Source organism: Cetorhinus maximus, chromosome 25 (assembly GCF_964194155.1).
Source record: "Cetorhinus maximus chromosome 25, sCetMax3.hap1.1, whole genome shotgun sequence".
Taxonomy (NCBI): domain Eukaryota; kingdom Metazoa; phylum Chordata; class Chondrichthyes; order Lamniformes; family Cetorhinidae; genus Cetorhinus; species Cetorhinus maximus.
The window spans coordinates 885,744-910,442 of NC_135903.1; the positions used below are offsets into that span (position 1 = coordinate 885,744).

A 24,699-nucleotide genomic window follows, 5' to 3' on the forward strand; every position below is an offset into this window, starting at 1 on the left:
TCTTGGGTGAAGACGGATGTGAAGTGTTCGTTCAACACTCTGCCGATGTCCTCTGGCTCCACCCATAGATTGCCCCCTTGGTCCCTTATGGGCCCTACTCTTTCCCTGGTTACCCTCTTCCCATTGATATACTTATAGAATATCTTGGGATTTCCCCTACTTTTACCAGCCAGAGCTTTCTCATATCCCCTCTTTGCTCTCCTAATTGCTTTCCTAAGCTCCACCTGGCACTTTCTGTACTCCACTAATGCCTCTGCTGATTTGCTTCCCATGTACCTGCTGAAAGCCTCTCTTTTTCCTTCTCATTGTATCACAGAATCTCTCAGTGCTGAAGAGGCCCTTCGGCCCATCGAGTCTGCACCGACATGTGAGAAACACCTGACCTACCTACCTAATCCCATTTACCAGCACTTGGCCCATAGCTTTGAATGTTATAACGTGCCAAGTGCTCATCCAGGTACTTCTTAAATGATGTGAGGCAACCCGTCTCCACCACCCACCCTGGCAGTGCATTCCAGACCGTCACCACCCACTGGGTAAAAAAGTCTTTCCTCTCATCCCCCCTTAAACCTCCTGCCCCTCACCTTGAACTTATGTCCTCTCGTGACTGACTCTTCAACTAAGGGGAACAGCTGCTCCCTATCCACCCTGTCCATGCCCCTTATAATCTTGTACACCTCGATCAGGTCGCCCCTCAGTCTTCTCTGCTCCAATGAAAACAACCCAAGCCTATCCACCTCTCTCCATAACTTAAATGTTTCATCCCAGGCAAGAACCTGGTGAATCTCCTCTGCACCCCCTCCAGTGCAATCACATCCTTCCTATAATATGGCGACCAGAACTGCACACAGTACTCCAGCTGTGGCCTCACCAAGGTTCTATACAACTCCAGCATGACCTCCTTACTTTTGTAATCTATGCCTCAGTTGATAAAGGCAAATGTCCCATATGCCTTTTTCACCTCCCCACTAACATGCCCCTCCGCCTTCAGAGATCTATGGAGACACACGCCAAGGTCCCTTTGTTCTTCAGAACTTCCTAGTGTCATGCCGTTCATTGAATACTTCCTTGTCAAATTACTCCTTCCAAAGTGTATCACCTCACACTTTTCAGGGTTAAATTCCATCTGCCACTTGTCTGCCCATTTGACCATCCCGTCCATATCTTCCTGAATATAGCCTGACTATCCTTGGTCATCCATGGTTCTCTGGGCTTGTTACCCCTTCCTATAACCCTAGAGGGAGCATGTTGAGCCTGTACCCTGCCCATTTCCTTTTTGAACACCCCCCCTCCCCCCCACACCCTCCCACTGCTCCTCTTTAGATTTCCCCACAAGTAGCTGTTCCCAGTCTACCTTGACCAGATCCTGCCTTATTTTACTAAAATCCGCACCCCCCAATCCAGAACATTTTTTTGCAACTTGTCTATTTCTTTGTCCACAACAAGCTTGCTCTCATGGCCTCATGTCTGTCCTTGGCCTGCTGCACTATTCCAGTGAAGCCCAACACAAACTGGAGGAACAGCACCTCAACTTCCGATTAGCACTTTACCGCCTGCCAGATTTAACATTGAGTCCAGCAACTTCAAACCATGAACTCTCTCCTCCATCTTTGCCCCTTTTTTAATCCAATTTTTTATTTTTATTCGCTATTTATTTATTTCGTTCTTTTATCCTCCACACACACCCCACCCCCCACCCTCAGAGTCATCTGTCACTTATTTCTGTGTTGTGCTTTCACAAAGCGCTGACCCTTGTTTGGCTATTAACACATTCTGCTATCTTACCTTTATGCCGCTATCACCACCTTCTTTAGTCTTTAACACTACCATCAACACTCCCTTTGTCTTGTGTCCATGACACCTTTCAGTCTCTCCTGAACTCCCACCTATCCCTGATCACCTATTTTGCTCCACCTACTCCACCTGCTCTTAAACAGAAAAAATTCCATCACATTTCCACCTCTCCTTAGCTTTGAAGAAGAGTCATATGGACTCAAAATGTGAACTCTATTTCTCTCTCCGCAGATGCTGCCAGACTTGATGAGTTTTTCCAGCATTTTCTGTTTTTATTCCTCTATCCATACAGTTATGTTTCCCCTTACACCGTGGGCTCTTATTTTGTGTAGTAACCTTTGATATGGCACCTTGTCAAATGCCTTCTGGAAATCCAAGTACACCACATAAATCTGACTATCGTGGTAAGGTGTAATTTCAAGCTGAACTCTGGCGTTCCTTTTTAACAGAAACTTATTGTTCATGTAGCTGGCTCACCTATCACCAATAAATTCTGACCTGTGGCTTGTAACAAGAGACTGAGCAGGTGACCCATTTTTCATAAGGCAAATATTGCTTAATTAATGACCAGTAGAAATAGTATTCATCTATTTATCTCGTCAAATCCGTGTATAATTTATAGATAGCTTCTTAACCATCTTTGTTCTGACAGTTGGCTCAGGTTCTGTAGCCTCATCACATAACTGAAGCCTTTTACCATCTTGTCATAGTCTTCTGTACCCTCCTCATTATTGTTCACGTAGAGTGGCCAAAGTGGAAGACAACATTCTAACTTCTTTCATATAATTTTATGTCAAGATGGTTGAGCCAGGATATTATGTCATGAGTGGCAGTGTGTATCGCTGCAATACCTCCTTCGTATTTGAGTCAGGCATTGGGTCATTATGTGTTCCATGGTCTGTTCTCGGTGACCACAGTTACACACAGGAGAGATTTTAATTTTCCATTTGTACATCAGATATCTGCATCTGCCACAGTTTGTACGGATGCAGTTTAGCAATGCCTGTGAGCTTCGTGGTGGATCGAAACCAGGGACCTTCTTTGTTGACCTTTTCACGAGGTGTTTGCTCGTGATTTCTTGTGAGGCCCATTCATTTTTCAAAGCTGCTTCATTGTTGAAACCTCATTGCCTGAGGTTGTGTGCATGGATCCAAAAGGCTCATGTGATTTCAAGTGGAGGTGAGGGACGTTGATGAGGTCCTGGTAGATGGGGAGGCATTTGGTTTTCCTCGATTTGCTGAACTTAACCGAGGGTCGCTATGTTGCAGCTGATTTGTGGGGGGTGAGGGGAGTGAGGGTGTGATGTATGCCAGCACGGGTAGCCAGGTGTTTGGGTTGACTTGAGGGCTCCAATAAGAATCTCATTCAATGACCAGTTGAACATCAACCAGTCAAATGTGGCTACTTCTGGTCCATACCAGCGCACACTGCTCAGCTATGGAGCACACGAGGGCCATCATTGGAGTCTGTAGTACTGATGCTGAGGCTCCCTAACTAGTGTGTGCCAGTTTCTGGATCAAGTTGACTCTTGACTTGCCTTGGTGGCTATCTCCTTCAGGTGACTGTGGAAGGTTAGCATGAGGCCCAGCTTTATTCTAAGGTAAGTCAGACTGGGGTCATGTTGAACAAGGTTGCCACAGAAGGTCACCTTCAGGCTGCGTTTAGCATTCTGACGAACAAGATAAAATGTGGTAACTGTTGTTTGGGGTTTGGCTTGATTCTCCATTTCTGGAAGTATTCAGACATGGTTTGAGGTCCTTTTTCAAAGTGGACTCGATGTCGTTGAAGGTGGCTGCTTGCATTGCCGGACAAGGTTGTCTGCTTATGCAAATTTGCATGTCTTTGTTGGCAGCATGTAGACATTGAAAAGCGTCTGTGCCAGTACTGATCCTTGTGGCATTCGTTATTGAGGGACCGAGGTAAGCTGACTTACTCGCCAAGATGGACATACCAGGGAACCTTACCTGCTGCCGTTAGATATCATAAAATTGACACAGATAACACTTGCAATTAATTTATGTTTGCTGGCAGTAAGCCTCTCCAACACCAATGCATGTTCAGCAAATTGCCCCATTATTTGTGAACAGATGAAAGGTGGATGATGTTGCTGTTAAAGCAGACAAATAAGTATTTAGACTGTATGAATTTAATATAGTTTAACAATTTTGAATATAAACTGTTGGAATATGCTAGTTTTACTACTATTGATTTCCATTTTGACAGTGATCTGAAATTATACCTTATTTTAGCTCAGCTTGCCCAGCTTGCACAGCTCAGTCCACAAGACCAGAACCGTATCGTTCGAGAGCAAAGCTTACAACAAAAACGGACATCAGTGGAGAGTTGGTTACAACGAGAAGCCCAGACACTACAACAATACAGACTGGTATTTAAAAATCCATAATTTTTTTAATGTAGATTTTATTTTACATATTCTGCATTGCACTTAGAAATGTTAATGTTAGTAGCTTTAAGCAGCTGGATATTGTGGTCATATTGATTGCATTTTAAATCATTTTTTTTGTTTTGGAATTTTGGGTGTCCAAGAAGATGAGAAAGACAATCATTTCAGACACCACCTGTGTGCACTAATCACTCAGCTCAGGCTTAGTATGAGTTAGAAGCAAAGTAAATCTCCCTCTATGTAGCTATAACTTCAGAGCCCTAATGAACTTAATGTGACATGTTGCTTTTCCCACACTATCTTTTGGCTTCTTGAGGTTATCAATATGTGGTAAATTAAGGACAATTTTGTGCTGGGAACTCTTGTCCATGAGGAAGCTGATTGATGCTGCTGCTGCAAACTATTTGACATAAGATGCTTGTAGTCAACAGACAGCAAAGACATTTCTCTCTTTCCGGTCTGGATGTGAATTAACATGTTAGGAATTCAAATAGGTTCTCAACCAACTGCACCACTCAGTTCTTTACTTTCACATGCAAAATAAGAAATGAATGGTGGAAAGATCTGATATATATTATCCATCTTAATAATGGTGTTCTCTGGCAGTTCAGTATGACATAACCCTGTGATTAAGGAAAAATTCTCCTTTATCCAGTCATTCTGATCAGGCAAATATGTTGGAAATTAATGACAAAGCTACAAATGGGTTTTCTCATTAATCAGATTCTCTAATGTGCTAAATACGCCTGTAGCATTTCTTTCTGATGTTGGGTCATTAACAAAAACGGCATTCAGTATTTTTGACAATGCGGGGTTAAAAAATTGTCATTGTTGTGCTCATCTAGTTAAATGATGCAAATTTTGGAAAATGAAACACATTTCTACTTTGTGGTCAGATGCAGACAAAAGCTGGGTGGCAAATGTAACTCCACTATTTGAAAGCAGAATATAGGGAGCTAGGAAATAAATTAAAAAGAAACTCGAAAGTAGTAATCTCAGGATTACTCCCAGTGCCACGTGCGAGCGAAATCAGGAATAAGAGAATAGACTAGATGAATCTGTGGCTGGAGCGATGGTGTAGGAGGGAGGGATTTAGATTCCTGAGACATTGGGATCGATTTTGGGAAATATGAGACCTGTACAAGCTGGATGGGTTGCACTCCAAACAAGACTGGGACCCCAGTATCCTCGCAGGGGTGTTCACTAGTACTGTGGGGAAGGCTTAAACTAGATTGGTAGGGGGATGAAAACCTGAGCAGGGAGACATGAGAGACAAACAAAGATGGGAATGAAAGATGGAAAAGTAGAAAGCAAAAATGGAAGGCAGAGGAAACAAAGTCTAGCAGCAAATAGGGCCATAGTACAAAAACATTGTGTAAAAATGTTAAAAAGACAAGTCTAAAAGCACTATCTGAATGTACAGAGCATTCACAATAAGGTAGATGAATTAACAGTGCAAATAAATGTAAATGTAAAATGATATGAGTGCGATTACAGAGATATGGCTGCAGGGTGACCAAAGCTGGGAACTGAATATCTACTGAATATATTTAAGATGGACCAGCAAAAAGGAAAAGGAGGTCACATGGCATTGTGAGCTAATGGTTAAATCAGTACAATAGTGAGAGAGAATATTGGCTCAGAAAATCTAGATGTATAGTCAGTCTAGGTGAAGCTAAGAAGCAACAAGGGGCGGAAAACATTAGTGGGAGTTGTCTAAAGGCCTCCAAAATGATATGGTAAGGGACGGCATTAAACAGGAAATTAGAGATGCATGTAACAAGGGTGCTACAGTAATCATGAGTGACTTTAATCTACTTGTAGACTGGGCAAACCAAATTAGCAATAATACTGTGGCGGACGAATTCCTGGAGTGTGTACAAGATGCTGTTTTAGACCAACATGCTGAAGAACCGACTCGGGAACAGGCTATCCTAGATTTGGTATTGTGCAATGAGAAGGGTTTAATTAATAATCTTGTTGTGCAGGGTCTTTTGGGGAACAGTGACCATGACATGATAGAATTCTTCATTAGGATGGAAAGTGAAGTAGTCTGATCTGAAACTAAGGTGCTCAATCTTTAAGAAAACCACTAGATATGAGGCGTGAGTTGGCTAAGATAGAATGGGGAACTTCATTAAAAGCCAATGATGGACAATAACAATGACGATGGATAGACACTGGCTAATATTTAGGGAACGAATGTATACATTGCAACAGTTGTACATTCCTTTCTGGCACAAAAACACAAGGAAAAGCTTCCCAACCATGGCTAACAAAAGAAATTAGGGATAGTATTAGATCCAAAGAAGAATCATATAAAGTTGCTAGAAAAAGTAGCAAGCCTGAGGATTGGGAGCAGTTTAGAATTCAACAAAAGAGGGCCAAGAGATTGATTAAGAGGGGAAAAATAGAGCATGAGAGTAAACTTGCAAGGAACATAAAAGTTTACTGTAAAAGCTTCTACAGGTATGTAAAAAGAAAAAAATTAATGAAGACAAATGAAGGTCCCTTACAGTCTAAAATGGGAGAATTTATAGAGAACAAGGAAATGGCAGAGCAATTAAACAACTACTTCAGTTCTGTCTTCACACAGGAAGACACAAATAACTTCCCATAAATAGTAGGGAATCAAGGGTCTAGTGAGAAGGAGGAATTGAATGAAATTAGCATTACTAAAACAATAGTGCTGGAGAAATTAATGGAAATAAAAGCCGATAAATCCCCAGGGCCGATAATTTATATTCCAGGGCACTAAAGGAGATGGCCGCGGAAATAGTTGTTGTGTTGGTTGTCATCTTCCAAAATTCTGTAGATTCTGGAACAGTCCCGACAGATTGGAGTGTGGCAGATGTAACTGCTATTTAAAAAAAGGAGGGAGAAAACAGCAAATTACAGACCGGCTAGCCTAACCTCAGTTGTAGGGAAAATGCTAGAGTCTATTATACAGGATGTGATAACAGGACACTTAGAAAATATCAACGGGATTAGACAAAGTCAACATGGATTTATGAAAGGGAAGCCATGTTTGGCAAACCTCCTGGAGTTCTTTGAGGATGTAACTAGCAGAATAGATAAGGGAGAATCAGTGGATGTGATGTATTTGGATTTTCAGAAAACTTTTAATAAAGTCCCACGAGAGGTTAGTGTGTAAAATTAAAGTACATGGGATTGGGGGTAATATATTGGCATGGATTGAGAATTGGTTAGCAGACAGGAAATGAGTAGAAATAAATGGGCCTTTTTTGAAGTGACTTGTGGGGTACTGCAGGGATCAGTGCTTGGGCCCCAGCTATGCGCAATATATATCAATGATTTGGATGAGGGAACCATATGTAATATTTCCAAGTTTGCTGACAAAAGGAAATTTGGTGGGAATGCAAGCGATAAGGAGGGTGTTCAGAGGCTTCAAGGTGATTTAGACAGGTTGAGTGAGTGGGCAAATACATGGTAGATGCAGTATAATGTGGATAAATGTGAAGTTATCCACTTTGGTAGGAAAAACAGAATGGCATATTATTATTTAAATGGTGATAGACTGGGAGATGTTGATGTACAAAGGGACCTGGGTGTCCTTGTACACCAATCACTGAAAGCAAGCAAGCAGGTGCAGCAAGCAGTTAAGAAGGCAAATGGTATGTTGGCCTTCATTGCGAGAGGACTTGAGTACAGGAGCAAGGATGTCTTACTGCAGCTGTACAGGGCCTCGATGAGACCGCACCTGGAGCTTGTGTGCAGTTTTGGTCTCCTTAACTAAAAAAGAATATACTTTCCATAGAGGGAGTGGAGAGAAGGTTCATCAGGCTGATTCCTGGGATGGCAGGATTGTCGTATGAGGAGAGATTGGGCTGACTAGGCCTGTATTCACTGAAGTTTAGAAGAGTAAGAGGAGATCTCATTGAAACATATAAAATTCTGACAGGGATGGACAGACTGGATGCGTGGATGATATTTCCTCTGGCTGGGGGTACAGAACAAGGGATCGCAGCCTCAGGATATGGGATAGACCATTTAGGACTGAGATGAGGAGAAACTTCTTCACTCAGAGGGTGGTGAATTTGTGGAATTCTCTACCACAGAGGCTGTGGAGGCCAAGTCACTGAATATAGTTAAGAAGGAAATAGATTTCTGGACTCTAAAGGTATCAAGGTGTTTGGGACAAGTGCAGGAGTATGGCATTGAGATAGAGGATCAGCCATGATCATATTGAATGGCTGAGCAAGCTTGGAGGGCCAAATGGCCTACTCCTGCTCCTATTTTCTATTTTCCCCCAAAATAAGCCTTGCCTCCAGCCTCAAGAGCGTAGAATGATAGAGCCGGAAGAAAGTCATTTTGTCTATTGTTGGCTGTGCAACTCTCTGGTAGAACTATCCAATTAACTCAACTCTCCTGATTTCCCATAGCCCTATTTTTTTTTCCCTTCAAATATTTAACCCATTGAATACCATGGTTGAATAAGCTTCCATTATCCTTTCAGGCAGGGCATTCCAGACTGCAACAACTCACTGTGTATAGTAAAAAATTATATCTCTGCCCTGTTTACTGACTCTTTTGCTACTGGGAACAGTTTCTGCTTAATCACTTATCAAAACGATTCATGATTTTGAACACCTCTACCAAATTTCCTTAACCTTCTCTGCTCCAAGGAGAACAACCCGAGATTCTCCAGTCTCTCCGCATAATTGAAGTCCCTTAAGTACCATTCTAGTAATCTCTTCTGCATCTGCTCCAAGGCCTTTTTTGTTTGAGATGCTTCCTGAGGTGCGCTGCCCACAATTTAACATAATTCTCCAACTGAGACCTAACCAGTGTTTTGAAAGATTTAACCTAACTTCCTTGCTTTAGTACTCTATTTATCTGTTAATGAAGCGAAAGATCCCATATGCTTTATTAATTATTTCCTCAATTCTTGCCACCTTCAAAGATTTGTGTACATAGACTCCCAGGACTTTCTGTTTCAGCACCCCTTCAAATTTGTACTATGTAGTTCCTATGGACTCCCCTCATTCTTCCTACAAAAATGTTATCACTTCATGAGTCTGTATTAAATTTCATCTTCTGAGTGTTTGCCATTTCACTAAGTCTGTCTGTCGCCCTAAAGTCTATTACTATCCTCTTTATTGTTTACTGAATTTCATATCAGCCTCAAACTTTGGAATTGTGCCCTGTATCCATCGTCATTAATGCAAATCAGAACATCACTGTAAACCACCTTCTACTCTGGAAAAAATCTGTTCATCCTAGAAAAAAACTTGGAAAGTTTCTAACAGAAACCAATAAGGCAAATAGACACTGTTAGTGTAATGTCTATGAAGAATGTAAACTACTGTGTACTTATTGCAGGACTTAGCAGAAAAACATCAAAAGACATTACAGTTGCTTCGTAAGCTGCAGACAATTATTTTAGATGATGAATTGATTCAGTGGAAACGACGCCAGCAATTGGCAGGGAATGGTGGTCAGTCTGAAGGTAGTTTGGATGTGCTTCAGTCATGGTAAGAAAACCAATTTCAGTAAAGCTTGATTCAGCCAGCAAAAATGTTTCAAAATTGTAGAACTTCAAGAAAACATGTGCTTTTAATACTTACATTCTGCCACTTGTAAGTTATTGCCACTTTGTTTCCCCTAGCCTTTTCGTTTAACCCAGAGTTTGTCCCAGACAAAAACTTAGGCACATGATATCAATTCCCGGAAAAAACCTGGGCGTGTGTCTCAAGCTCCCAGAAGCTTGACATTGCTATTGAATTCACCACTGACCTGGGAAACGGGAAGTTGGGTGACAAAAACTGCTACTGCGCTCTTGCTCATTATCTTCCACCCCACTCATGCTGGGAGAATTGCTAGTCAGCCGTTCCCTGCCTGTCTTTTGTGTAAATGACAATAGATAGGTCAATGGGGCCTAGTAAGCCACCCAATTTCCCTGCCTTCTACCGATACCACTATCTCCCAAACACTGGCAAGAGACAAATGGTAATCTCTGAGGCAGCTGTGAAAGGCCCACCAATACCTCCTTTTGAAGGAAAATAGCTGAGTAGTAGCACTTCTTTCTCCCTTCAGCTTCCTAAACTTTACCGTAATTTCACCTTGGCTTAGACATGAAAATTGGCCTGATCTCTTGGGCCCTGTGCCCACATTAAGCTGGATTTCAACTCTTACAGTGCTGCAACAGCAGGCCAATTTTTCAGTCCATTCACTTCTGGTTTGGACCCTACCAGGCGTCTGCTGTGCATTTATCACGACCCCTTGCACAGGAAACTGGGTCAGAGTCATGATAAATGGAAGCCCTGACCCAACCCTCCTTGTGGTGGATCCAGGAAAATCCAGTCCCATTAGCTTTCCAGGCAGCTTAAGGTGGCATACTTTTTGCCTTCAACCTTTTCCTTCCTGTGGGTTAATGTTTGAACTCCATTTAGTGCTTCCCACAATAACTAGTTAAGATTGGGAAGTTTCAGCGTTGAATACCATGACCATAAGTGCTTTGCTGCCATTCAGTAGTTGTTTCAGAAAGGAAATGGAGGAACAAATCTGCAAGCAAGTTTCAGAGGGATCTAAAAAGAATCAGTGCAGAAGATTGCAGCCATTTGGTCCATCATTCCTGTGTTGGCTATTTTTATATCATTATGACATTTGTTTGCAGATTTGCTCCTCCATCTTCTTCCCACTATTTTGTTACTCTTAAAGGATGTGCTCAGGATTGTAACTGCTCCTTTCCTCCTGAACTCCAAATAGATCCTGTCTTTGAACCCTCCAGTGTTGCCCCTTTCCAAGGCTGCAACATTATCTTTGATCGGCACTGCAACCCTGTTGTAGCCAGGAATGTTATGTTCCCATTCCTGGCCTTGTTTGAGCCAGGTCTTCAATTTGCTACTGTAATAAGTTCATGAGACAACTTGTGCCTATGGCTGACAAACCTTATTTATCATGCTCAGTACATCTACATGCATACCCTCCAAATCTGCCTTAGCCTGCTTTGCATTTTTCCCTTGTTTGATCCTCCTGCTTCTGAAATGCTGTTTATCCTATGCCATTTCTCTCCCAGTCCTCTTGTTTCTCCTCTGTGATGCTTCATCCTGTTCCTGCCATCCACCAGCCCCACCCGCATCTCAACCAAATGAGTTCAAAATCTCCTCTCTAGCACTCATTAACATCTATACTTAGTAACACGTGGCACTGGGAATACTCCAACAGTTATCACTTTTGAGGCCCTACTATTTAGTTTCCTCCCTAGCGCTTAAATCTGGTTGTAGAACCTCAACCCTTTTCCTATGTCATTGATTCCAACGTGAAAAAATATTTCTGCACCCCTTCTCCGCATCCCACCACCCCCACTGAATGTTCTGCACCTGTTCTATGGTCTTCCCTGTCTTGATACCGTGGAGACAACTCGCATCAACGGTTGCAGAAATGCCTATCTCCCTGCAATCAAATTCCCTACTACATTTGCATGACTAAATCTTCCTGTAACCCCCTGTGCAGTCATTTGCTCCATAATTCTGTGGAATTGCTTTAGACTGCGCTCCGAGGTGTCGTCGCCCTCAAAGTTGAATTTGAGAGTGCCACATGGCCAGAGGATTTCTGCACTGCTTCTTCCTCTTACCATGTTGGATGACCACGCACTCACTCTCCTCATGAACTCTCGTGCTGCTAGTTTAACCACCTTCGGTATCATGCAATCCAGCAAACCTTCAGCCTCCCATGATAGTGATACCGACTGCTCCTCCAGTGCAAGACCTGATCTTATGCAAAAGGTGCTTCTGGCTGCTAAAGTGCTTGTCCGGGACACAAGGAACACTTTGGAGTTTCCATGTGGTGCAGAATGCATATGCAACTATTCTCAACTGACCTGCTATTTTCCCAGAAGTTGACCATCTACCTAGTGTAAAACAGTCACACAGTTAAATCTCTATCATTCAAACATTCTGGTGCCATGCAATTAGCTTTCGTACCATTACTACTAATATCCTTGGATTCTGAATTGCAGGCTATTCAATAAGTTAAATATGCAAGCTCTAATTGCAGGTAAATGATGTTTTACAATCTTCATAGTGTGTTTGTTAATATTTTGATGGTCAATGTAGTGCATAGTTAAACAATCAAAGCCAATATTGGAAGCCAGTCTTTGGATAGTCACATCTGCAGATTTTGATATGCACTAATGCCAAACTAGTTAGCTACTGGAAGCTTTTACATTCAAGTACCATATCCTTTGGAAACAACTTCATTTAGCAAAAGTAACGTGTAGGTTGATATGTTGTTGTCTGCCCCTTACCTGATTCCAGAATTGTTAAGCAGTGATACGTTTATAATGGCAGGTAACGACTGGGTCTTTTTTTTATTCACTGTACAGCATTGTTCATTGGGAAATTTGTTGCACTTGTAGGTGTGAGAAGTTAGCAGAGACAATATGGCAGAACCGTCAGCAGATCAGGCGAGCTGAGCACCAAAGGCAGCAGCTACCCATCCCAGGCCCAGTGGAGGAGTTACTTACAGAGCTCAATGCAACAATTACGGATGTAATATCTGCGCTAGTCACAAGGTCAGCAACTTTAATACAGCTGCATATCACAATTCACTGTAAACACTACAGAAATGTACATTTAAGCAAAACATGTTTCACCCATCAGATAAAATATATTTGTATTTATTATGGCTTGAGGAATGGCAGAGGCTGTTGTTGTATCATCTTAATCAAATAAATTCTCATTAAAATCAAGCAGTCATCCTAAAATCTGAATTCTGACATGAGCATTTGTAATGAAAGAAATCTACTCCACAGCCAGAGATTGGGTAATATTATTAGATATTTAAATATTGGCAAAACAATTGCAGGAAAATGTGGTATTCATGAACATAAATTATTTTATATCATTTGATTTATGAAATCAGATTAATTTAAATAGTATCTAACTAGAGCAGATTGTACTAAATATAGTTTTGCACTTTTTTTAAAACAGCACCTTTATTATTGAGAAACAGCCCCCGCAGGTTTTGAAGACTCAGACCAAGTTTGCAGCTACAGTACGCTTATTAGTAGGAGGAAAGCTGAATGTACACATGAACCCACCCCAAGTGAAAGCAACCATCATTAGTGAACAGCAGGCCAAGGCTCTCCTGAAAAACGAGAATACTAGAAAGTAAGGCGACTACTAACATTCTGAATTTTTTTTCTTGATGGAAAATTAACCACAGTTACAGACCATTAAGCAGCATTCCTACATACATACAAACATACATAGTCTGTTGCCCTTTTTTTAAACCCCACAATGGTCCAAGCTGGCTGTATAATCATGTCTGTCTGCTTGTATCACTCCATAAAATGCACTACTGTGCAGTGGAACACAACACTAATCTCCTGCAATTTCTTTTTTTTTAGTTGTAGCAATTTGAAAAGTTTTTAACCCATTTATGTCTCTGGCAGTGACAGCAGTGGTGAAATATTAAACAACTGTTGTGTAATGGAGTACCATCAAGCAACAGGAACCTTAAGTGCCAACTTTAGAAATATGGTAAGCAAAAGCATTCAGTACATACAATGGAGCTCCCTTTCCAGTGCTCTTGGACAGTTGGGGTTGGGAGCTACTTGCTGCATTGCGCTGTTAGTTGGTCTGTCCCCACGCACAGATAGAACAAACCACAAACAGGTTTTGCGCCACGTGCTTGCTCAAAGGTATTTCCTAGTTTACATGGTCTCATCATCAGGCGCCTGAGCTGCACAGTAGGAGATGGGATGATCAGTTTCTCTTTTGTGTTTGAAGAGGCTTTAAATGACCAGAAGGTGTGGCTGGAGGGACAATTGGCAGTTGATGGAAGAAAATTGCTGGGAGAAATTTTTTGGAAAGTGACATCTTGTTGGAGGATGTGGAAAGAAAGTCAAAGTGGATGTGTGCATTCAGTTAGACAGAAATAAATGGAGAAAGAATTTCAGATTGGCGACAGTAAGTGTTATGGCTGTTTTCGGGGGTGGGGGGGGTTTGGAATATATTCTGTGATCGTCATCTGATAACTTATTTGACCAAAATAAGCATGAGCATAGCACAGACTAATCAACAAACTGGGAAATTATCAGCAATCATGGATTCTAAGAATGTTATTGGGTATTATACATTTCTGTAAAATGCACAAAAAGAAACCAAAAGGAACAAGTTTCATCAAGCCAAATGTAATTTTTCTCCTGTATATGAAAGATCCTTATATTAATAATACAAGCTCTGTTTATCGTAGAATGTTTCAGAGGCTTCTGATGTGGCTCCCCAGACAGCTTAGTGGGTAAATGCATTGTGCAGTGCAGCACTAGGCCATCAGAGCAGGATGCTTCAGGTTTGATCCCTCGTTTGTGCATGTCTCATTCAGGAAAGCAATAGGTATGCTTCTGTAAGTTTGCATTAGTGAGAGAAAAACTTAACAAAGTTTTCTACTCATGATTCCCACAAGTTAGAAATATATTTGTGTGATCTTATGGTGAGGACAGGATTGGGCCTGGCTGTTATTGATGGCCCTTATTCCGTAGCCTGCAACATTTGTTGTCCAGCTCAATGTGCAAATTGTAAGGCTCTGGTATGGGTGGAACTGCTCTCTTTTATAATATGCTCCTTTCAGGAGAGGTGAGGAATTCTTCTAATTGTCATCTGAGCATTTACACTCCCTGTTCTTGTATTGAGATTTTTCTGATCACAAAGCAATTTTTTTTTTGCTCATTGAAAAATACAATTCCACTAAATATGTTGACTTAAACAGAACATTTATTGTATAAGCTCATAGATCAGACTTTTTAAAATTTAGTTTCAATTTATTCTGGTGCAGTCAGTGCCAGCCCTAAAATCAAGAATATTGTGAATCCATTTAGAATTTGATAAAATTTTGCTTCTTTGTAGTCTCTTAAACGAATTAAACGTTCTGATCGGCGTGGAGCAGAATCAGTCACAGAAGAGAAATTCACAATTCTTTTTGAATCACAGTTCAGTGTTGGCGGAAATGAACTTGTGTTTCAGGTTAAGGTATGTTCTACACTGTATTGAGAGATTTGAAATGTGTAATTTGTTTAATGTCATTGAATGCATGTAATGTCCAAGTAATTGTTTTCTCTCTGGCAGACTTTATCTCTTCCGGTGGTAGTGATAGTTCATGGCAGCCAAGACAACAATGCCACTGCCACTGTACTTTGGGATAATGCATTTGCAGAACCAGTAAGTTGCAAGTTGATTGTTCTGCTTTCAATATAAAATTTAAATCTGTATGAACGCTTATGGCGATTTAAGCAGCACTCCAGACTGTTTGAAGAGGGTTATAGTAAGATACATATATGCAAACCCCCACTCAATGTAAAAACAAAACATTAGTTATATACAGAATTTCTTAGAACTCGGATAGCTAAGTGGTGAAGCATAGAACACTGGAGGTAAGTCTTTATATGCTTAGAAGCTTTTATTTACAGAGACATACATTCCATACTGTGACCTCCAACCCAACAACCACAGACAGTTTCAGCCTGCTCCTATGTAGGTGAGCACAGGTGACTTCTCAATTAATGCCCACCACCTAAATACAATTAAACACCCAATTGAATACAATTAACAGTATTTATGCTTTACTAAAATCAGAACCAAACATTCTGTGGGAATGCTATTGACTTGAAGAATTGTGCATGATCCTGCACGTAATTTGCAAAAACATCCATGGATTCAACTTTTGAGTCTGGTAAAGGCCGATTTGTGAGTTAATTTTTTTTCTCTGGTGGAAATAGTCTGAACACTTTTTTGATATTTTAGTGTGTCAAGTTTCCTACTGGCTGGAAGCCATCATGTTTTGGGTATCCCGTGACACTGTACTGCTTGGGAAAGTATTCCATAATAAAGTCTACTGATTTTGAAAGCTATATACTGGTTTGCGACACCCATGGCTCCAAAGTGGCCCTCAGATTAATTAGTTATATGAGAGCTGAAAAATAGAGTGGCTAAACAGCAAAAGTGGCTCCTACTCCAGGATCTGTATGTTAATAAATATCTTGGCTTTTTTTCAAAAACACCTAAAATAGTGCTGCAATCTTGTTGAAATAAAAAAGTCTCCCTTTCAAATAACACACATACGCACACACAAAATTTACTTCAAAATTTATATACTTATCAACTTTAACCTCAAACTACTTCAGAGGTTGAGATGTCAGTTTGAAACTTAGTTTCAGTTGTTAGTCACTTTTCCATAATCTTAGTAAAATATTCGTGACTTTAGCCTGGAGGTCGATTCCACCAGTTGGGAGATGGAGCAACAATGACATCAAGGAGTTACAGCTGGCATCATAATTTAATACCCCTTGTGCTATATTTCAGTGCCCTTCACTGATTTACCATAGCATCATTAACAAGATTTTTGTAGTCATCTGTCCACCTGAGCTGAAGTTTAATCAACATACTACACGATGAACTTTCTATATATACCTGTTTGGATAACTATTGGTCAGTTATTTGCTTCTTTATATTGAATAGCCTGAGTTTTTATTGGGTGATAATGAAAAATTAAATTGGTGGAAATGTTTTGAAGTTCACACTAGTTTTCTACTTTTAATTTCAGGGTAGAGTGCCATTTGTGGTTCCTGACAAAGTACTCTGGCCACAATTGTGCGAGGCGCTCAACATGAAGTTCAAAGCAGAAGTTCAGAGTAATAGAGGATTGTCAGAAGAAAATCTTGTTTTTTTGGCTCAGAAAGCATTCAGCAGTTCAGCCATACATGCAGATGATTACAGTAACATGACCATCTCCTGGTCCCAATTTAATAGGGTAAGAAACTGCTTCATCATCTGATTGGGGAAAAGCTATTTTGCAACTTTTGTTCTCCTCTTGCAAATGTGAAAGACTTGGAAAAGGTGACTTACAGCTCCAGAAAAATTGACAGTTGAAAACCAGTCATGATATGGGCCTATCAGCTGTAGGATTATACCAGCAGAATAAAAAGGCGACTTATTATTTAAATGGAGAGAAACTTCAGAATGCTTCAGTGAAAAGGGATCTGGGTGTCCTCGTGCATGAATCGCTGAAAGCTAGTATGCAGGTACAGCAGGTAATAAGGAAGGCAAATGGAATTTTGACATTTATTGCTAAAGGAATAGAGTATAAAAATAGGGAAGTGTTGTTGCAACTGTACAAAGCATTGGTGAGACCGCACCTGGAGTACTGTGCACAGTTTTGGCCCCCTTACTTGAGGAAGGATGTAGTTGCACTGGAGGCGGTTCAGAGGAGGTTCACTAGATTGATTCCAGAGATGCGGGGCTTGTCTTATGAGGAAAGATTGAGCAGTTTAGGCCTATTCTTGCTAGAGTTTAGAAGGATGAGAGGAGATCTAATTGAGGTGTATAAGATGCTAAAGGGGATAGATAAAGTAGACATGGAGCGGATGTTTCTCCGTCTGGGGCATTCTAGAACGAGAGGCCATAGTTTTAGGCTAAGGGGTGGTAGATTTAAATCAGAGATGAGGAGGAATTACTTTTCTCAAAGGGTCTTAAATCTGTGGAATTCACTATCTCAGAGTGCAGTGGATGCCGGGATGCTGAATAAATTTAAGAAGGAGATAGACAGATTTTTAATTAGTAATGGGTTGAAAGGTTATGGGGAGAGGGCAGGAAATTGGAGTTGAAGCCGAAATGAGATCAGCCATGATCGTAATGAATGACGGGGCAGACTCGAGGGGCTGAATTGCCTACTCCTGTTCCTAGTTCTTATGTTCTAAGTGTAGTGGACTGAAGTACTTAAGCACCATATGTATTCAACATTCCAACACTGAGTGGAACATTGTTGCAAAAATTGCAGTGAAATTGTGGGTGTATATTGGCACTGTGTATGTTGTTAACTCTAGATTAGCCAAAATATTTAATGTTTGTCAATGCAACAATTAAAACAATCAGTTTAAACCCATCCTTTTTCACAATGTCACACGTGCACTCTTCTCCCCAACCTATTGTCAGTTAATGCTGGCAATTTCTCTTCGTCATTCTTGAATTTTTCAGTAGCCTGTTTCCTTTTCCCACCTGCGGTTCAAGGTTATACTTTTTGTTTCTCCCAGAATTCATGGTGATTCTGTTTTTTTACCCACCCTGCACTCCCAGTTCATAGTCACTTTCTTCATCTTCACCAAACCCCATTCTTGTTGACACTCTTCCTTCTCATCCCAAGTTTGAGATTATATTTTCTTCTCTTGTCTTCTCTTCCCTGACTCCATCCCAACCTCCAATCTCACCATTTCATGCTGGCACACATCATCATCTCCTCACCCCCTTATCCCCTACCCATTTCAAGATAGTAATTTACTCCCTACCTCAACTCATTTCGTGCTTCTCTCCCTGGAGTGTCAGCCTCGGCTCAGCTGGCAGTACTCTTGCCTTTGAGTCAAAAGGTTTGGGTTCAAGTCCCTCTCCAGAGACTTGAGCACAAAAATTTAGGCTGAGACACCAATGCAGTACTGAGGGAGTGCTGCACAGCCCGATGTGACGTCTTTCAGAATGCACTTTAGACCGAGAGACCGTCTGTACTCTCGGATGGGTATAAAAGATACTATGACACTATTTCAAACAAGAGCAGGGGAGTTGACCTCACCAATATTTATCTCTCAGTCAACATCACTAAAACAATCCATTATCACATTGCTGATCATGGGAGCTTTCTGAGCACAACAGCAACAGTTTACTACACTTTAAAAGTACTTTATTGGCCTTCGGTGCTTTGGGACGTCCTGAGGTAATGAAAGCTGTGATATCAATGCAAGTCTTTTTTTTCCATTCCTCATTAGCACTATTAAAAAAAAGCATTGTCCCTAGTTCTTGCTATCAGTCTTGCATCATAACCTCCACCTCATGCCTTGCCCCTTTCTCCTGATGACTGCACATGTTCCAAGGATTCAAATGCCAATGCATGCTGTGGGCAGAAGTTTCTATTCTTGAGTTTTCCTACCTATTGTTCAGCAAAGTTCAATCACTTCTTGGTGCAGCAATGGGAAATAGGAGCAAGGAGAGTAGCTGAGTTCTCCTTTAATGTGGATACTATGCTGAAAGCGTTGGCTGGTTATGTGAAATGTGGACATTCGAAATGCATTGTTTTTACATGTTTCTTGATGCCCGTGTTAAAAGAATTGTGGAGAGCACTCACCATCTGCGCTACTTTAATATGAATATTCGTAACTGTATTTTGAATGGCTCTTGAGAAAGTCTGAAACTTAGATTAAAATTAAGGAAACAAGGCATTTATGGTTAGATTTTATTTTGCATATGCTGTCAACTCTGCTAGAAATTTCCCACAGTTCATTCCTTTTCTGAGGATGGAGGAATAAATATAATAAAAAGGTGAACAGGATCCTGTTGAAAACATCTTGGCAATAATTTATACTAAATTTCCTGTATAGCTTCGTTTAGCAATTTTGTCATATTAGTACATGCAGTATTTGGAGTTTTCTTTTCTTAAAGGAAAGTTTGCCAGGTCGAAATTTCACATTCTGGCAATGGTTTGACGGAGTCATGGAGCTGACAAAAAAGCATCTAAAGCCTCATTGGAATGACGGGTAATGTCTTCTGCTTTCATTGTCAATAAAGCTATAAATTGTAAATATGTTAGTATCTCTGCCATATCTACATGTTGCTGCATTTAGATAATGTGCAAACAATTCGAAGCAGGGCAAGTCAATTTATAGTAATGAGTTTTTAAAGACTTTTTGTTTATTCTAATGACTTCAAACTGACCATTGCAGTAATTAGAAATGACCCCTCCTAGAGGCTCAGCCAGTTAGGGCAATGAGTAGCTTACTTTGCTTCCCAAAGTTCTCCAATCCAGTCTTCTATATCTGTTAAATTAGCTAATCTCAGTTCGAAGACAATGGGGCACTGGAGATAGTCTCAGTTTCTGGAGAGTGGTAAATCAACCTGGGTCCCTGTTCCAAATTGCCATCAGTGACCCCTGCTTCACCAGGTGCATGTGGCAATGATGACTTGAGAGCAAAGTGCTTCCAAGCATTCGCTGTCTAAACTCTGATGAAGAACGGCTAACGTGGGCAAAGTTCCAGAGGGCACCATGTTCCTGTAGGAATCAATGCTATCAGGTAAAGAAGCATAGCGGGGGAAAAAAAGATAGTGAAATGAGCAGAAAAGTGTTCTGGATACTCTTTTTATTTGTGACACAAATTATCTTTTTTCAGAATGTATAGTACTAAAGCTATAATAATTTCAATGCATATCTGTGCTTCATGCAGGGCAATTTTGGGCTTTGTAAACAAGCAGCAGGCACAGGACATGCTGCTTTCCAAGCCAAATGGAACCTTCCTGCTGCGATTCAGTGACTCTGAAATTGGAGGGATTACAATAGCTTGGGGAGCAGATAATCCCAACAAAGCAGGTGTGGTCATGGGAAAAGCATCTACATCTAATTTCTGACTTTGTGGCGACTATCCTGGTATATGTGATTAAGAAAGTTCCTTAATTGCTCTTTTATATGTAATTGTGCAAAGATTCTGTATTTAAGAAAAAAATTAGCCTAGTACTTTGTAATCTTTGGCTAATCTTCACCATATTTGGTGCCATGAAAGACCTATGATTACTGCAGCAACTTCCATGGTGCTGCTATTTGTGTCTAACACTTGGAACATTAAAACAAAATTTATTGTTCAAATGGTCCATATTGTTGTAGCTTTATTAATTACACTCCTTTGATACTTGTTATGAAAATTCTACTGTATTCCTACTAAAACACAAATCAGATATTAACATTAAAATTAAAACAATGTATATATTTTATAGGAGAAAGAATGGTTTGGAATCTCATGCCGTACACAACCAAAGATTTTTCAATTCGATCACTGGCAGATCGCATCAGCGATCTCAATCATTTGCTGTACTTGTATCCAGATAGACCCAAAGATGATGTGTTTTCCAAATATTATACACCACCATTATGTAAGTATCACTTGCTTTGCTAGTTAAGAAAGGCTTCCATAGAATTTTATCACATTATTTGTGCTACTTGTCAAAGCCACACAAATTTTTTTTAATGAAGATAGCTTGAATTCCAAATACGGTATGTGTTATGTGGTAGATGATGTGTGCCAGGCGGACCAAATCCACAAGGGAAACTTGGCCACGCTATCACAACGATTTTGCAATTTGTATTTAATATGAGACAATTTGTACACTGAATTCGGAAGCAGAGTCCGCTAACACCTGTAGAGATTTTAAAAACTAAATTAAAACATTTATTAACAAAAGATTTCAAGTGCATACATAAGATTACAGTTACTTAATACTGTAACAAATCCCAAAATTCCTAATTAACCCAACTCCCAACTACATACCCTTTAAGGCAATAGTCCAAAATAGATTTTAAATTTAAATAGCAAGATAGCAAGTTTACCACAGCACCCACTCGACAGTGGAATTCGAAAGACTTTCCTCCATCTTTGGTTTCTGGACACAGACTTCTACAAAAATGGCTGGAGGCTTTTTACCCCCCCCAAGGCTGTTTTACACGGTCCTTTTAGATTTTGCATGGCCCCCCCAACATAACCTTCCATCCTTCTTTATATATGTTTCTCTCTCTTTAATCTGTAAATTCCATTGTTCTATATGTCTTTGGAAATTTACTTTTCCCATAATAAAATCCTTCATGTTGCCAATATGGTCAGTACGTTTGGGGGGTAAAATAAACATACAGCTTGGCCTTGCTTACCTTGTTAGTTGTAAATATCCTATCATCCCTTTGAAACCCAAACAACCCATTCACTTATCTAAAAATGCAAATTTCCTTCACACCCTACATGCTAAGCCCTCATCCATGTTTACTCATTAGCATTTCAAATGCCTTTTACCCCTAACTACTTTTGATAATTTCAAGCTTGCAGTCTAGTTGATTCTAATTCAATTAAATCACATGCACTCACACCCATAAACCTACTTTACAATAAACCACAATAATACAATGAAAAAATGTTAGTTTCATGACATATGGTACATGAGCTTTTTGCTTATTTTTAGAATTACTTCTTTTGGCAGTACATGCTTTCCTTCCTTTACGAGAGGAGAACTGTCCTGCTTTGGCCACCGATAAATAAGTCTACTTTGTCCATCAGACCTATACAAAAGTGTTCAATGGCGCTTCTTTACTTTCTTGGCATAATAATTGTCTGTTTCATCAGTAATTTAACACAACTGTAATCATGTTGGTGTAGTAACATGCTTATGTGGGTTTGAGCCTATGTGTTCAATATTTGCCAATTTGTCAGGGGAAGGGGCTAAACTAAAAGCCAGGCAATTTCATACTGGGCAGGAAAATCAGGATGAATCATTCTGCATTATTTTTGCTTAGTTGCTAGCAACTGTTTACAAAGCTTTACCTGGTGACGCCCAGGAGCATGTCATCTGCCTACCTTTTAGCTATGTGATACATGAACCTAAAAGGCGGTGGTGTAGTAGTATTGTCACTGGACTGGTATCCCAGAGACCCATGCTCTGGGGATCTGGGTTCGAATCCCGCCACAGCAGGTGGTGAAATTTGAATTCAATAAAAACCTGGAATTAAAAGTCTGATGATAACCATGAAACTGTCGTCGATTGTTGTAAAAATCCATCTAGTTCACTAATCCATCTGGAAATCTGCCGCCCTTACCCAGTTTGGGATGTGATGTCTGGTCTACATGTGACTCCAGACCCACAGTAATGTGGCTGACTCTTAAAATGCCCTCTGGGCAATTGGGGATGATCAATAAGGGAGAAAATTATTCATCATGGACAAGCAGTGGGAGTTAAATGTAAATAAATGCTTTCAATGTTGATTTTTTTGTGGAGGGCAAAAAAATGAATATTATTTCATTCTCTCATAGTTCTGTGAAACAATTGCTTTTCAAATCTAGCACTTAACATTAAAGGTGAATTGTAAGTGCATCTTGATTCTGTAGCAAAGATGTACTTTAAAGCTGTCTTAATTTTCTAGAATCTTAAAAAATCTGTATTACAGCATATATGAATATACTGTTGTAATAACTTTGATTTTTCTTCTTATCCCCAACTGTAGCGAAAGCTGTAGATGGGTATGTAAAGCCACAGATCAAACAGGTGGTTCCAGAGTAAGTACTTTGCCGTGATGACATCTTAAGCTTGTTTTAATTTTAAAGTCAAGTATTATACAAATTGTCTGACTTAATCATATCTGTCTTGGCATTTAATTACAAAGTATGTAATTAAGACTGCTGTTATAGTTATACCAAATAACAAAGGCCATAATGCTGGATTCAGACAAGCTTCTGTGCATAGAGTATTATTGTAAAACTGTTTTTGTTCAAGTATGTTTCCACTGTGAAGTGAGCAAAAGATAAATTAGTCATGATTTACTTGGGGCAATAAATCTGAATTAGTTTTCTGAAAGTTTAATGGTGGCAATTAAATAACACATTCATGGAAAACCAGAAAGGCATGTCTTGGGTTAAAACTTGCGCATTAACCTTTTAGTTTCTGCGTTACTCCAATTGATCTGTAATCAGTCATTACAGTTTCCAAATTTACCTGTTTATTCCTTAATCCCAGCTATGATGGTATGCTTGTCTGTCAAGAGAGTTTATCATGGCTTGTGAAAGGGCTAAAAGGAGAGGTAAATGACAAGATTGTTTTCCCTATAGTGGGTAGAGATGGGGAGATGAGGGGAATGCTCAGCTCCTTTGGCGATCACCCTGTCTTGTGTCACATCAATATGTTCATTCCACTTTCAGCAGATGATTTGACATGGATTTTCACAGAGAAGTCTAGAAGAGTATAGGGCATGGACTAGAGTACCAATATGCATTTGTTAATACAGAAATGTCTATGAAGAGAGTAATTTTGATTTCCCATAATGTGGGATCTTTGCTGTGGAATTCTCAATTATTTCCCTCAGTAATGAAATTTGGCATATTAGTAGCAATGCTCTTGATAAGTTGGACATCAGAATTTAAGGTGCTATGCCATTATATTGTATGGAGTGTTATTGTTGCATCTGTATTGCCAATAATTGGAGGTTATTGCATGTACGTTTTAAAATTAAAATATGAATATTAAAACAACTGCTATTCCACTTAGATTGATGTTCTTTCTGCTTACAGATTTGCTACAGCATCATCTGATGCTACATCAGCAAGCAGTACCTATATGGAACATGCAGCTTCACCTGCCGTTTGTCCCCAGCCACAGTATCCCCTCTATTCACAAAAGTAATTATTTTTTCAGTTGTTAACTATTATGCTTTGGTGGCCTTTTAACACTAATTTTTCTCTGAACAGAGCAAGAGATATTCCAATGAACATATCTTTTCCCCCTATGATCCAGTTGGTGTATTCTTTACTGCACTGTGAACAAGCCAAGTTTCCCCCAAGGCGACCCCTTCCCTAATCCTCTAGCCATATTTTTCTCTCTCATCTCTCCTGTCTTTCCTCATGTTTTCTTTGAGCTATGTTTATCCATGAGACTCTAATTCCTACTCTTATGACCCCATTTCTGCTAAACTGTTGACCA

At 40.1% G+C, this 24,699-nt stretch overlaps 1 protein-coding gene across 8 annotated transcripts in view; it reads left to right on the plus strand.

Annotated features, from left to right (window-relative positions):
- The window catches only part of LOC144667784 (signal transducer and activator of transcription 5B-like), a 246,403-nt gene that overhangs the window by 211,470 nt on the left and 10,234 nt on the right, over positions 1 to 24,699 (plus strand). For all 8 annotated transcript variants that reach the window (XM_078529229.1, XM_078529225.1, XM_078529224.1 and 5 more), the window contains 13 exons: positions 4,044 to 4,180; positions 9,542 to 9,693; positions 12,579 to 12,734; positions 13,153 to 13,332; positions 13,617 to 13,704; positions 15,070 to 15,192; positions 15,289 to 15,381; positions 16,763 to 16,969; positions 19,642 to 19,736; positions 20,421 to 20,563; positions 20,965 to 21,120; positions 23,231 to 23,282; positions 24,291 to 24,398. In XM_078529229.1, the coding sequence (XP_078385355.1) occupies positions 4,044 to 4,180; positions 9,542 to 9,693; positions 12,579 to 12,734; positions 13,153 to 13,332; positions 13,617 to 13,704; positions 15,070 to 15,192; positions 15,289 to 15,381; positions 16,763 to 16,969; positions 19,642 to 19,736; positions 20,421 to 20,563; positions 20,965 to 21,120; positions 23,231 to 23,282; positions 24,291 to 24,398 (1,690 nt within the window). The remainder of the gene's footprint in view (positions 1 to 4,043; positions 4,181 to 9,541; positions 9,694 to 12,578; positions 12,735 to 13,152; positions 13,333 to 13,616; positions 13,705 to 15,069; positions 15,193 to 15,288; positions 15,382 to 16,762; positions 16,970 to 19,641; positions 19,737 to 20,420; positions 20,564 to 20,964; positions 21,121 to 23,230; positions 23,283 to 24,290; positions 24,399 to 24,699) is intronic.